Source organism: Hevea brasiliensis, chromosome 13 (assembly GCF_030052815.1).
Source record: "Hevea brasiliensis isolate MT/VB/25A 57/8 chromosome 13, ASM3005281v1, whole genome shotgun sequence".
NCBI classification, from domain to species: domain Eukaryota; kingdom Viridiplantae; phylum Streptophyta; class Magnoliopsida; order Malpighiales; family Euphorbiaceae; genus Hevea; species Hevea brasiliensis.
Window position 1 is genome coordinate 16342575 of NC_079505.1, and position 16066 is coordinate 16358640.

Sequence of the window (16066 nt, forward strand, 5' to 3'; positions counted from 1 at the left end):
ATAGGGATCCAAGATATGCTTCTTTTGATATTTTTTTTTTTTTTAGACTTGAATCATCATGAAATTAAATCTAAAACATAAATATATATGAAATTTATGTAATTTATCTGTATAAATATTATAAAGTTAGTCCTTAAAAAGGAATATAAAAAATTGTCGAGTTGCACTTTTTTTAGAGGGTGTGAGAGTCTGTTTTCATCACATGTGACATCATACTATAAATTATTGAAAGCCCTTAAAGTTATATGTCATTCAAATGTTTTTTTATTATAATTAGTACATTTTTAATTCATTTAAATAATAAATTAATTAAATTATTGTACTTATAAAAGGAGTTTTGAAATTCGAGCATTAATTTTATGTGAAAATTACTAAAAATGCCAAGGGCTTGATAGTGTCAAGGGCTGCTGAAAATGAGCCACTAAAGCGACGGGACAGGATGATTACGTGAATATAAATGAAAGGTATGTCTTTTTATTTTAGTTAAATTAATTAATTAATTTTTATATTTTAAAAAATAAAGTTGTTTTGTTTCTTTCTTTTTATGAATTAATTAATTAGCGTTTATATTTTAATGAGAAATAAAAAATTTTTTATAGTGAAGAATAAATTTGAATTTATATTTTTTTTAAAATTATTTAAATATAATTCCATTCAAATTCTTGGCACTTTTTTATGTTTTCTCCATTGAAAATTAATTTTTTTTTAAATTATCGCCTTAATTACTTGGAAATCTATATCAACTAATACTTTATAAGTATTATTTTTCAATAGAGAAAATATAAAAAATAAAGCACAGAGAATTAAATAAAAATACAAGAATAATTTTTAAAAATTGTAAATTTAAATTTAGTTTTCATGCAAAAACATTTTTATTTTTAATCTAGGAATATGTTTTTTAATTATAAGAACTAATTAGTTTTATTAAAATAGAATACTAAATAGTTGTTTGACTGGACTAAAATTTATTTGAGTAACAAAAAAATTGATAAAAGAACTAAATAGTTTGATAAAATATCGACTAAATAATGTATTTTTTAAAATATAAAAATTGAATAATTAATTTTATTAAAATATAAGAGTTAAATAGTAATTTTCTTTAAATAGGAAAGCTAATTTGATTGCATATTTTTATTTATTTTTTTCCTCTAGCAATATTTGTATGATGCAAAAACTTGTTATGAAAATAGTAGAGTAAATTATAATTTAATAACTGAGATTTTACAAAACTTACAATTTAATTCTTATTGTTAGAATTTTAGTTAAGTTATTATTAATTCTTATAAAAATGATCAAAATAATCTTAACTCTATTTTTAATATAAAAACGATTTAGTCCCTGAAATTTTATTTTATTGATAATTTAATCCTTGACATTTAGTTAAACTTATATATTAGTCCCTGTAGTTTTAAAATCAAGCAATCCAGTCCTTGAAGTCTTAATAAATCTACAAGTTAATTTCTAACATTAGATTTACAGTTAATCTCTCATTAAATTTAACAAAAATATTAAAATATTTTTAACTGCATTTACAATCTTAAAACAATTTAATTTTTAAAATTTTACTTTCATAACAATTTTTATCCATATTCATATTTTTTTTTTATCTTTTTATGTATAAAAAATATAATATAATATATGGGAATATTATAAATTGATATATTATATATATTTAAAATAATAATTACATAAATAGAATTTTACAAATTATAAGGCCAAACTGATGACGTGCCACAGGAGTTTTATGTGATCGTAAGATTCCCAATAAGTTGAAAGGAAAATTTTACCGTACAGCCATACGACCGGCTGTGAGTGTTAGGCACTGAAAGAGTCGTATGCGTCTAAGATAACAGTTGCAGAGATGAGAATGTTAAGGTGGATGAGTGGTCATACTAGACTAGATAAAGTCCGTAATGAGAGTATTAGAGAAAAGGTAAGAGTGGTGCCAATTGAAGATAAGTTGAGAGAAGGAAGATTGAGGTGGTTTGGTCATGTGAAGCGTAGACATACGGAGGCTCCAGTTAGACAAGTAGAGCACATTAGGTTAGAGGATAGAAAGAAAAAAAGGGGTAGACCTAAATTGACTTGGAGGAGAGTAGTACAACATGACCTAGAAGCATTACATATATCTGAGGATTTAACCCAAAATCGTTTAGAGTGGAGAAAGCAAATCCATATAGCCGACCCCAAATTTTTGGGATAAAGGCTTAGTTGAGTTGAGTTGAGTATAAGGCTTATTTATAAATAGTTATAATATTTAAGGATCAATTTATAAATATATGAATGATTTTGTAATTAATCAAAATTTTAAGTACCTTAAAGTAATTAATTCATATTTTAATACTTTAAGTTTAAAATTTCTGAATTTTATGGGACTCACATTTTAAATATATAGGGACTAAATTATCAATAAAATAAAATTTAAGTGACTAAATTGTTAGAAAAATAAAAATTTAAGGACTAAATTATTTTAAGATTAAAAATAAAAATAAGGACATTTTGATTATTTTTGTTAAAATTAATGATAACTTAATGGAATTGTAACAATAAGTACTAAGTTGTAGGTTTTGTCAAATTTCAATAACTAAATTACTTTTTTTTTTTTAAATACAGAGATTAAAATATAAGTATTAAATCTTAAAGACTGAATCATTATTTACTCAAAATACTAATTTAATTAGGGTTTTCTAACACACTCTATTTTAATAAATAATTTTAATTTCATATCACATTGACAAATTTTTTTTAATAATGAATCCAAATTTTTTCTATTTTAATTTTTTTACCCTTCAAATATTATGAAAAAAATTATTATTTCCTTTTATAATGTAACATCATATAATATAAAAAAATATTTATTCAATAGAAATGACAAGAGAATTATTATTCAAAGAAATGATTAGAAAATTTATAGCTTGAGTGATAAGTTCATCCAGTTAAAATTTTATTGGTTTAATATTATATTTTTATATAAATATACTTAATAATAATATTTAAAACTTTAATATTTTTTATATAAAACTTAGAAACATAATTGAAATATATTGTACATATAATCTGATAAATATTGTTTAAAAAAATAATCTAATAAATATTAAAATATTGATTTTAAAAATTATATGTTAATTAATCAAACATATTATTTATATTAATAAGCTTTATATTTAATTAATTTCACATTTAGTTAATATATATTTATTTATTTTTTTTAATAATCCAATATGAAGAGAATTTATTTAATATACGTATGTTGATTATGATGATTATAATGAGCCACAACGTGAAATCCACCATAATAGAACAGCCGCAGCATAGACAATCTTTTCTACAGGCAAAATTTCTCATCCTTTCTTTCTAATTCATCTGACTAGAATACAATCTTATATTATTTTTTATATATTATTTTTTCAATAAATAAAATTGAAATATTTTATAAAGTTTTAATTTTCTAAAAAAAAATTATTATTAAAAATATTTTTATATAAATTATTAATTAAAATATATAAAATTGAATAGATTTAACATTTGTTATTTAATAGGAGAAGTGTGATAACCTTATTTTTATAAGGGTATATTAGTTTGGTAATATTGGCTTACTTAGTGGAATTGGAAATTCCATCCCTTTTAAATAGAATATTGACGTGTCTCCATCTTTTTTTACGTCCGTAGAGAAGAGGGAGCTCCTCCTACTGCGATTGCTTCGTCCATATATTCGTTAAGATGTCACAATGAATAGGGCTTCTGCTGGAGGATTTAATGGACCTCGTCCATTCTCTTCCTCTGTTGTTTTCGGCTTGCAAGCTCATTAATCATCCTATTCCTGCACCTAAAAATTTCAACCTTTCCCCCACGTTGGTGCATTTGGTTCAATGGACGCGTTTCTTCAGTCTACAATGTTCAAAAGTAGGCTACTATTGTCAATGTTTGTTGGTGAAGAAGATAAGAAATATAGTTGAAAAAAATTTCAGTTTACTTGTCAAAAGTCTTAGCTCCTTGTGGGCTTTTGTAGCTTAAAAATATGACCACATCCCACATAAGTTTCACTTCAGTGAAGATTACAGAACCAGTATGGATTTTCGAAAGTTGTTCCTGTGTTCTTCTCTTCTAGTCCTCCATTTCGCATTTTCTTCTTCCAAAGACACCATAACTATGAACCAAACCATTCATGATGGTGACTTTCTGATCTCTAGAGAAAATAATTTTGCATTAGGATTCTTTAGCCCCGGAAGTTCCAGTTTTAGATATCTTGGAATCTGGTACCATAAAGTCGGAGAGCAAACTGTGGTGTGGGTAGCAAATAGGGATAATCCAATCAATGGTTCCTCGGGAGTTCTATCAATTGACCAATATGGAAATCTCGTTCTCCGTAGCTACCATAGCCAGAAGGTTCCTGTATGGTCTACAAATGTCTCAGTCGAGGTTGCAGATACTTGTGTTATAGCTCAGCTCTTGGATACAGGAAATTTGGTTTTGTTCCACGATAGAAGTAAAAGTACTGTGTGGGAAAGCTTTGATCATCCTACGGATACTATACTGCCAGGAATGAAACTTGGATTGAACCAAAGGACAGGCATGAACCGGTTCCCGATATGTTGGAAATCAGCAGATGACCCTGGAACTGGAAACTTTTCACTTCGGATCAACCCAAAAGGATCACCACAGGTTTTTATCTATTGGGGTATAAAATATATTTGGCGAGGCTTTCCTTGGCCCTTGAAAAGTTATACAGATATATCCAATGTTAGTTTTGTCAACAATCAAAATGAGACATATATGACCTACTCTGTTTCTGATGCTTCTGTTATCCTAAGGGTAATGTTGGACTATTCAGGACTAGTTAAGAATCTAATTTGGCATGAAAAAGATGGCAAATGGAATGAATTCTGGTCGGTACCAAAATCTCCGTGTGATCCATATGGGCGTTGTGGTACCTATGGAATATGTGATCCTCACTTTTTTAGTCGAAGATTTGAATGTGATTGTTTACCGGGGTATGAACCCAAGTCCCCAAGGGAATGGAATATTCTAAAAGATGCATCAGGCGGGTGTGTCAGGAAGCGGCTAGAGTCTACCTCATTATGTGGCCATGGAGACGGATTTGTGAAAGTGGCGAATGTTAAAGTACCTGACACTTCAGCAGCAGTTTGGGTGAGCACAAATATGAGTCCAAGGGACTGTGAAAAGAATTGCATGAGGAATTGTTCATGCTCTGCATATGCAAGCATAGATATTGCTGGGAAGGAGACTGGCTGTTTGACATGGTATGGCAAATTGATGGACACTGTGCACAATGGGGAAGAGGGATATGATATTTATGTTCGTGTTGATGCAGTCGAATTAGGTAATGTATTTTTGCCTTGGACAAATTTTGAACAAAGCCAATGTGTATAATCAGGTGACAAATTGGATAATCAGCGTTGCATGAATTGTTTGTGCTTATGTTCTATCATTATACCTTGCCTTTTAACTTCCTTTTCTTTTCCTCTTTGATGGAACAATGATAAATTCTTTTCCCTACTCACACAGCTGAAATTGCCGAAAAATGGAATGGTTTTCTTAAAAGGAAGGATATGTTAGCCATTTTAGTAATATCTGTTGTTTCAGCTTGGTTTGTCATCATCTTGTTTACATATTTGTGGCTCAAGAAGAAGAAGAAAAGGGGTAAGAAACAAGATTTTGTGATGTTTTGTGCCTATCTATGTATATTCATACCTTTGATTTGAGTAAGCATTAAGCATTCTGGTTTCATCATTTTGATGGCAGTGAGGAACAAATGGAACAAAAGGTGGCTTGATACAATTGGCACAGTGGAAAATCAAGTCGAAGGTAGCATGAGTCATCCAGAGATTGCTTTTTTCAATCTGAGCACTATACTTGCCGCAACTAACAGTTTCTCTCCAGCTAACAAACTAGGGCAAGGTGGTTTTGGTGTGGTTTATAAGGTGCATATATATAACTTATGTGCAAATGTCTAAAACTATGTACATGTGCTTGTCTTCGTCTCTAGTTGTTGTGAGATTCTAAATGTGAAAACATGACTGTAGGGTAAATTGTCTAATGGAAAGGAAGTTGCTGTGAAAAGACTTTCAAAAGATTCGGGGCAAGGAATAGATGAATTTAAAAATGAAGTTTTACTGATTGCAAAACTTCAACATCAGAATTTGGTGAAACTCATAGGATGCTGTATTCAAGGAGAGGAACCGATGCTAGTTTATGAATACATGCCAAACAAAAGCTTGGACTCCTTTCTTTTCAGTAAGTCCTGTGTATATTCTACTTTATTTAGCATTGTATTCCACAAGTTGTCTAATTCCATTTGGTTCAACAATATGAGTGATGGACATTGAATGCATAAATTGGCACTGATTCAATTGGAAATCTTTTGTTAGATGAAACAAGAAGGTCAATTTTGGATTGGAGAAAACGCTTTGATATTATCGTTGGGATTGCTCGTGGAATCTTATATATTCACCAAGATTCTAGGTTGAAAATTATCCATAGAGATCTAAAAACCAGCAATATCCTATTGGATGAAGAAATGAATCCAAAAATTTCAGATTTTGGCCTAGCTAGAATCTTCAAAGGCGACCAAACTCATGAGAAGACAAACAGAATAGTTGGAACATTGTAAGTATACCTACACACTCAGCAGCTAGACACACAGAACCACTGCTAAGAATACCTTTGTATCTTACATTAATTTGAAAGGAGCTTTATAACTATTTTTTTTTCTATCTGTTTTTCATATGCAGTGGGTACATGTCTCCAGAATATGTGGTATTTGGAAAGTTTTCAACGAAATCTGATGTCTTTAGTTTTGGCATCATATTATTAGAGATTATTACAGGGAAAAGGAACAATAACTTTTATCAAGAGGATTTTTACCCAAGCATGATAGGAAAAGTAAGTTAAAAAGATATGGGTAAATTATATTAATCATCATTGAATTTTACATTGATTTTCTTTGTGGTCATAAAACTAGAACTTGTTGCAATTTAGTAACTGAAATTCAATTTTGTTGCAATTAGTTTCCTGACTTCAGTGGGAAACCATCAGAAATCTGACATGGCATTCAATTTGGGGCTGGTTTTGCAAGGCTTCTTCAATTTGATTTTTGATCTAGACCTCATTTTTAGTATCTATCTTGACTTGTATATCATCTTAGATGTCCAATGAAATTCTTACTAAAATCACCACTGTCAAGTTAGCATGCACTAGTTGAAAAAAAAATAATAAATAAAACTAGTGATCAAATTACGAAAAGTTGAATTTTTATGACCACAATAAAGAAATCCTTGTAAAATTCAGTGAGCATAAAAATATTTTACCCTTGAAGATACTTATAGTAACTAATTATTTTCCGAATTGTAATAATTTGTTTATGGGTTCATCTAATGATGAGATGTTATAGATATGGCATTTATGGAGAGAAGAGAGAGCATGGGAGATGGTTGATTCATCACTAAAGCATTCTTGTTCTCCTGATGAAGTATTGAGATGCATCCAAATTGGGCTCTTATGCGTGCAAGAAGATATATTGGAAAGACTGACCATGTCAGCTGTCGTTCTAATGTTAAATAGCGAAATTAGTTTTCCTTCTCCTAAGCAACCTGCATTCACTTTCAGAAAGTCTAGTATTATTAGTTCTAGCTCATTAGAACCAAAAGAAAGATTTTGTTCTGTGGATGAGGAGACAATTACTGAGGTTGTATGTCGTTGAATATCTCTCTCATCAATTACATAAATTTTTAGTATAGAGATTCAAAATATGCTTCTTCTGATATTATTTTTTTTTTTGTTTAGACTTAATTCGTCATGAAATTGAATCCAAAACACAAATATATGTAAAATTTATATAATTTTTCTGTATAAATATTATAAAGTTAGTCCTTAAAAAGGAATATAAAAAATTGTCCAGTTACAATTTTTTTGAGATGGTGTGAGAGTCTGTTTTTATTACATGTGGCATTACACTACAAATTATTGAAAGCCCGTAAAGTTATATGTCATTCAAATGTTTATCTATTATAATTAGTACATTTTTAATTCATTTAAATAATAAATGAATTAAATTATTGTATTTACAAAAGGAGTTTTGAAATTCGAGCTTTAATTTTATGTGAAAATTACTAAAAATGCCAAGGGCTTGATAATGTCAACGGCTACTGAAAATGAGCCACTAATGCGACGGGACAGGATGATTACGTGAATATAAATGAAAGGTAAAAACTTTTTATTTTAGTTAAATTAATTAATTAATTAATTTTTATATTTTAAAAAATATAATTGTTTTGTTTTTTTTTTAAATTTTTATGAATTAATTAATTAGTGTTTATATTTTAATGAGAAATAGAATTTTGTTATAATGAAGAATAAATTTGAATTTATATTTTTTTTAAATTATTTAAGTATAATTCCATTCAAGTTCTTGGCACCATTTTTATGTTTTCTCTATTGAAAATCAATTTTTTTAGATTATCGCCTTAATTATTTGAAAATCTATATCAACTAACACTTTATCGAGTATTGTTTTTCAATAGAGAAAATGTAAAAATATAGCGCAAAGAATTAAATGAAAATACTAGAATAATTTTTAAAAATTGTAAATTTAGATTTAGCTTTCATACAAAAACATTTTTATTTTTAATCTAGGAATATATTTTTTAAATATAGAAATTAATTAATTTTACTAAAATATAATACTAAATAGTTATTTGACTAGACCAAAATTTATTTGAGTAACAACAAAGTTGATAAATGAACTAAATAGTTTGATAAAATATCAACTAAATAATGTATTTTTCAAAATATAATGATCAAATAGTTAATTTCATTAAAATGCAAGAGTTAAATAGTAATTTTCTTTAAATAAGAAAGCCAATTTGATTGCGCTTTTTAATTGTTTTTTTTTCCTCCAGCAATGTTTGTATGATGCAAAAACTTGTTATAATTTAATAACTGAGGTTTGACAAAACTTATAATTTAATCTTTGTATTTTTAAAGCTAAGTAATTTAGTCTCTAACATTTGATAAAACTTACAATTTAGTCCCCACTATTAGAATTTCTGTTAAGTTATTATTAATTCTTACAAAAATGACCAAAATATCCTTAACTCTATTTTTAATATAAAAATAATTTAGTTCCTGAAATTTTATTTTATTGATAATTTAATCTTTGAGATTTAGTTAAACCTATATATTAGTCCCTGTAGTTTTAAAATCAAGCAATCCAGTCCTAGAAATTTTAATAAATCTACAAGTTAATTCCTATCATTAGAAGTACAGTTAATTTCTCATTAAATTTAGCAAAAATCAACATGTTTTTAACTCTATTTACAATTTGAAAATAATTTAATTTTTAAAATTTTACTTTAATAACAATTTTTGTCCATATTCATATTTTTTTTCTTTTTTTATGTAAAAAAATATAATATAATATATAAAAATACTATAAATTGATATATATATATATATATATATATATATATATATATATATATATATATATATATTAAAATAATAATTATATAAATAGAATTTTACAAATTATAAAGGCTTATTTATAAATAGTTATAATATTTAAGGATATTTGTAAAATATGTGGATAATTTTGTAATTAATTAAAATTTTAAGGTCCTTAAAGTAATTAATTCATATTTTAATAATTTACCCAAAATACTAATTTAATTGAAGTTTTCTAATATACTCTATTTTAACAAATTATTTTAATTTCATAACATATTGATAAATTTTTTTAATAATGAATCCAAATTTTTTGTATTTTAATTTTTTTTAACCCTTCAAATATTATGAAAAAAATTATTATTTCCTTTTATAATGTAACATCATATAATATATATATATATATATATATATATATATATATATATATATATATATATAGAAATTATTCAATAGAAATGACAAGAGAATTATTATTCAAAGAAATGACTAGAAAATTTATAGCTTGAGTGATAAGTTCATCCGGTTAGAATTTTATTGGTTTAATATTATATTTTTATATAAATATACTTAATAATAATATTTAAAATATAAATATTTTTTATATAAAACTTAGAAAGATAATTGAAATATATGCATATATAATCTAATAAATATTGTTTCAAAAAAAATAATCTAATAAATATTAAAATATTGATTTTAAAAATTAAAAATTAATTAATCAAACATATTTATTTATATTAATAAGCTTTATATTTAATTAATTTGTATTTAGTTAACATATATTTAATTATTTTTTTAATAATCCAATATGTGGAGAAATTATTCCATGTACATGCGTACATTATAATGAGACAAAACGTGAAATCCACCGTAATAGAAGAGCCTCAGCACAGATAATCTTTTCTTGGAAAATTTCTCCTCCTTTCTTTTTAATTTATCTAAGTAGAATACAATCTAATTTAAATAAAATTTTTATATATTATTTTTTAAAATAAATAAAATTCAAATATTTTATAAAGTTTTAATTTTCTGAAAAATTATTAATAAAAATATTTTTATATAAATTATTAATTAAAAAATATAAAATTAAACAGATTTCGTATTTCTTATTTAATAGGAAAAGTGACATAACCTTATTTTTATATTGGCTGGCTTAGTGGAATTGGAAATTCCACCTCTTTTAAATAAAATTGGAAGAGGAGAGGGAGCTCCTCTCATTGCGTTTGCTTCGTTGGGTTTCATGGAACGCAGTCCAAATATTCGATAAAATGTCACAATGAGTAGGGATTCTGCTGTAGGGTTTAATGGACCTCGTCCATTCTCTTCCTCCGTTGTTTTTGGCTTGCAAGCTCATTTTCCTCCACGTTAGTGCATTTGGTTCAATGGACACGTTTCTTCAGTCTACAATGTTCAAAAGTAGGCTACTATTGTCAATGTTTGTTGGTGAAGAAGATAAGAAATATAGTTGAAAAAAATCTCAGTTTACTTGTCAAAAGTCTTAGCTCCTTGTGGACTTTTCTAGGTTAAAAATATGACCACATCCCACATAAGTTTCACTTCAGTGAAGATTACAGAACCAGTATGGATTTTCGAAAGTTGTTCCTGTGTTCTTCTCTTCTAGTCCTCCATTTCGCATTTTCTTCTTCCAAAGACACCATAACTATGAACCAAACCATTCATGATGGTGACTTTCTGATCTCTAGAGAAAATAATTTTGCATTAGGATTCTTTAGCCCCGGAAGTTCCAGTTTTAGATATCTTGGAATCTGGTACCATAAAGTCGGAGAGCAAACTGTGGTGTGGGTAGCAAATAGGGATAATCCAATCAATGGTTCCTCGGGAGTTCTATCAATTGACCAATATGGAAATCTCGTTCTCCGTAGCTACCATAGCCAGAAGGTTCCTGTATGGTCTACAAATGTCTCAGTCGAGGTTGCAGATACTTGTGTTATAGCTCAGCTCTTGGATACAGGAAATTTGGTTTTGTTCCACGATAGAAGTAAAAGTACTGTGTGGGAAAGCTTTGATCATCCTACGGATACTATACTGCCAGGAATGAAACTTGGATTGAACCAAAGGACAGGCATGAACCGGTTCCCGATATGTTGGAAATCAGCAGATGACCCTGGAACTGGAAACTTTTCACTTCGGATCAACCCAAAAGGATCACCACAGGTTTTTATCTATTGGGGTATAAAATATATTTGGCGAGGCTTTCCTTGGCCCTTGAAAAGTTATACAGATATATCCAATGTTAGTTTTGTCAACAATCAAAATGAGACATATATGACCTACTCTGTTTCTGATGCTTCTGTTATCCTAAGGGTAATGTTGGACTATTCAGGACTAGTTAAGAATCTAATTTGGCATGAAAAAGATGGCAAATGGAATGAATTCTGGTCGGTACCAAAATCTCCGTGTGATGCATATGGGCGTTGTGGTACCAATGGAATTTGTGATCCTCACTTTTTTATTCGAAGATTTGAATGTGATTGTTTACCGGGGTATGAACCCAAGTCCTCAAGGGAATGGAATATTCTAAAAGATGCATCAGGCGGGTGTGTCAGGAAGCGGCTAGAGTCTACCTCATTATGTGGCCATGGAGACGGATTTATGAAAGTGGCGAATGTTAAAGTACCTGACACTTCAGCAGCAGTTTGGGTGAGCACGAATATGAGTCCAAGGGACTGTGAAAAGAATTGCATGAGGAATTGTTCATGCTCTGCATATGCAAGCATAGATATTGCTGGGAAGGAGACTGGCTGTTTGACATGGTATGGTAAATTGATGGACACTGTGCACAATGGGGAAGAGGGATATGATATTTATGTTCGTGTTGATGCAGTCGAATTAGGTAATGTATTTTTGCCTTCGACAAATTTTGAACAAAACCAATGTGTATAATCAGGTGACAAATTGGATAATCAGCGTTGCATGAATTGTTTGTTCTTATGTTCTATCATTATACCTTGCCTTTTAACTTCCTTTTCTTTTCCTCTTTGATGGAACAATGATAAATTCCTTTCCCTACTCACACAGCTGAAATTGCCGAAAAATGGAATGGTTTTCTTAAAAGGAAGGATATGTTAGCCATTTTAGTAGTATCTGTTGTTTCAGCTTGGTTTGTCATCATCTTGTTTACATATTTGTGGCTCAAGAAGAAGAAGAAAAGGGGTAAGAAACAAGATTTTGTATGATGTTTTGTGCCTATCTATTTATATTCATACCTTTGATTTGAGTAAGCATTAAGCATTCTGGTTTCATCATTTTGATGGCAGTGAGGAACAGATGGAACAAAAGGTGGCTTGATACAATTGGCACAGTGGAAAATCAAGTCGAAGGTAGCATGAGTCATCCAGAGATTGCTTTTTTCAATCTGAGCACTATACTTGCTGCAACTAACAGTTTCTCTCCAGCTAACAAACTAGGGCAAGGTGGTTTTGGTGTGGTTTATAAGGTGCATATATATATAACTTATGTGCAAATGTCTAAAACTATGTACATGTGCTTGTCTTCGTCTCTAGTTGTTGTGAGATTCTAATTGTGAAAACATGACTGTAGGGTAAATTGTCTAATGGAAAGGAAGTTGCTGTGAAAAGACTTTCAAAAGATTCGGGGCAAGGAATAGATGAATTTAAAAATGAAGTTTTATTGATTGCAAAACTTCAACATCAGAATTTGGTGAAACTCCTAGGATGCTGTATTCAGGGAGAGGAACCGATGCTAGTTTATGAATACATGCCAAACAAAAGCTTGGACTCCTTTCTTTTCAGTAAGTCCTGTGTATATTCTACTTTATTTAGCATTGTATTCCACAAGTTGTCTAATTCCATTTGGTTCAACAATATGAGTGATGGACATTGAATGCATAAATTGGCACTGATTCAATTGGAAATCATTTGTTAGATGAAACAAGAAGGTCAATCTTGGATTGGAGAAAACGCTTTGATATTATCGTTGGGATTGCTCGTGGAATCTTATATATTCACCAAGATTCTAGGTTGAAAATTATCCATAGAGATCTAAAAACCAGCAATATCCTATTGGATGAAGAAATGAATCCAAAAATTTCAGATTTTGGCCTAGCTAGAATCTTCAAAGGCGACCAAACTCATGAGAAGACAAACAGAATAGTTGGAACATTGTAAGTATACCTACACACTCAGCAGCTAGACACACAGAACCACTGCTAAGAATACCTTTGTATCTTACATTAATTTGAAAGGAGCATTATAACTATTTTTTTTTTCTATCTGTTTTTCATATGCAGTGGGTACATGTCTCCAGAATATGTGGTATTTGGAAAGTTTTCAACGAAATCTGATGTCTTTAGTTTTGGCATCATATTATTAGAGATTATTACAGGGAAAAGGAACAATAGCTTTTATCAAGAGGATTTTTACCCAAGCATGATTGGAAAAGTAAGTTAAAAAGATATGGGTAAATTATATTAATCATCATTGAATTTTACATTGATTTTCTTTGTGGTCATAAAACTAGAACTTGTTGCAATTTTGTAACTGAAATTCGATTTTGTTGCAATTAGTTTCCTGACTTCAGTGGGAAACCACCAGAAATCTGACATGGCATTCAATTTTGGGCTGGTTTTGTAAGGCTTCTTCAATTTGATTTTTGATCTAGACCTCATTTTTAGTATCTATCTTGACTTGTATATCATCTTAGATGTCCAATGAAATTCTTACCAAAATCACCACGGTCAAGTCAACATGCACTAGTTGAAAAAAAAATAAATAAATAAAACTAGTGATCAAATTATGAAAAGTTGAATTTTTATGACCACAATAAAGAAATCCTTGTAAAATTCAGTGAGCATAAAAATATTTTACCCTTGAAGATACTTATAGTAACTAATTATTTTCCGAATTGTAATAATTTGTTTATGGGTTCATCTAATGATGAGATGTTATAGATATGGCATTTATGGAGAGAAGAGAGAGCATGGGAGATGGTTGATTCATCACTAAAGCATTCTTGTTCTCCTGATGAAGTATTGAGATGCATCCAAATTGGGCTCTTATGTGTGCAAGAAGATATAATGGAAAGACCGACCATGTCAGCTGTCGTTCTAATGTTAAATAGCGAAATTAGTCTTCCTTCTCCTAAGCAACCTGCATTCACTTTCAGAAAGTCTAGTATTATTAGTTCTAGCTCATTAGAACCAAAAGAAAGATTTTGTTCTGTGGATGAGGAGACAATTACTGAGGTTGTATGTCGTTGAATATCTCTCTCATCAATTACATAAATTTTTAGTATAGAGATTCAAAATATGCTTCTTCTGATATTATTATTTTTTTTTTTTGTTTAGACTTAATTCATCGTGAAATTGAATCCAAAACACAAGTATATGTAAAATTTATATAATTTTTCTGTTTAAATATTATAAAGTTAGTCCTTAAAAAGGAATATAAAAAATTGTCCAGTTACAATTTTTTTTAGATGATGTGAGAGTTTGTTTTTATTACATGTGGCATTATACTACAAATTATTGAAAACCCGTAAAGTTATATGTCATTCAAATGTTTATTTATTATAATTAGTACATTTTTAATTCATTTAAATAATAAATGAATTAAATTATTGTATTTACAAAAGGAGTTTTGAAATTCGAGCTTTAATTTTATGTGAAAATTACTAAAAATGCCAAGGGCTTGATAATGTCAAGGGCTGCTGAAAATGAGCCACTAAAGCGACGGGACAGGATGATTACGTGAATATAAATGAAAGGTATGTCTTTTTATTTTAGTTAAATTAATTAATTAATTTTTATATTTTAAAAAATAAAGTTGTTTTGTTTCTTTCTTTTTATGAATTAATTAATTAGTATTTATATTTTAATAAAAAATAAAAAAATTTTTATAGCGAAGAATAAATTTGAATTTATATTTTTTTAAAATTATTTAAGTATAATTTCATTCAAGTTCTTGGCACCTTTTTTATGTTTTCTCTATTAAAAATTAATTTTTTTAAATTATCGCCTTAATTACTTAGAAATCTCTATCAACTAATACTTGACAAAGTATTATTTTTCAATAGAGAAAATATAAAAATAAAGCACAGAGAATTAAATGAAAATACAAGAATAATTTTTAAAAATTGTAAATTTAAATTTAGTTTTCATGCAAAAACATTTTTATTTTTAATCTAGGAATATGTTTTTTAAATATAAGAACTAATTAGTTTTATTAAAATAGAATACTAAATAGTCGTTTGACTGGACTAAAATTTATTTGAGTAACAAAAAAATTGATAAAAGAACTAAATAGTTTGATAAAATATCGACTAAATAATGTATTTTTTAAAATATAAAAATTAAATAATTAATTTTATTAAAATATAAGAGTTAAATAGTAATTTTCTTTAAATAGGAAAGCTAATTTGACTGTGTATTTTTATTTATTTTTTTCCTCTAGCAATGTTTATATGATGCAAAAATTTGTTATCAAAATACTAGAGTAAATTATAATTTAATAACTGAGGTTTGACAAAATTTACATTTTAATCTTTATTGTTAGAATTTTAGTTAAGTTATTATTAATTCTTATAAAAATGATCAAAATATTCTTAACTCTATTTTTAATAT

The 16066-nt window shown here is 28.1% G+C and overlaps 1 protein-coding gene across 1 annotated transcript; it reads left to right on the forward strand.

Moving 5' to 3' along the window:
• Positions 1-4012: 4012 nt before the first annotated feature.
• On the forward strand, positions 4013-14753 carry LOC110655052 (uncharacterized). Its single transcript, XM_058133049.1, has 14 exons — positions 4013-5341; positions 5527-5661; positions 5764-5942; positions 6045-6255; positions 6390-6627; positions 6753-6903; positions 7412-7715; positions 10994-12319; positions 12505-12639; positions 12744-12922; positions 13027-13237; positions 13372-13609; positions 13736-13886; positions 14396-14753. The coding sequence occupies exons 1-14, from the start codon at positions 4069-4071 to the stop codon at positions 14702-14704; spliced, it is 5040 nt and encodes a 1679-aa protein (XP_057989032.1). The 5' UTR covers positions 4013-4068; the 3' UTR covers positions 14705-14753.
• Positions 14754-16066: the final 1313 nt, after the last annotated feature.

Coding starts and splice junctions, on each gene's coding strand:
- LOC110655052 (XM_058133049.1), top strand. CDS start 4,069: ATGGATTTTCGAAAGTTGTTCCTGTGTTCTTCTCTTCTAGTCCTCCAT. Junction 5,342..5,526: donor TGTTGATGCAGTCGAATTAG/GTAATGTATTTT, acceptor CTACTCACACAG/CTGAAATTGCCGAAAAATGG. Junction 12,640..12,743: donor CAAGAAGAAGAAGAAAAGGG/GTAAGAAACAAG, acceptor TTTTGATGGCAG/TGAGGAACAGATGGAACAAA.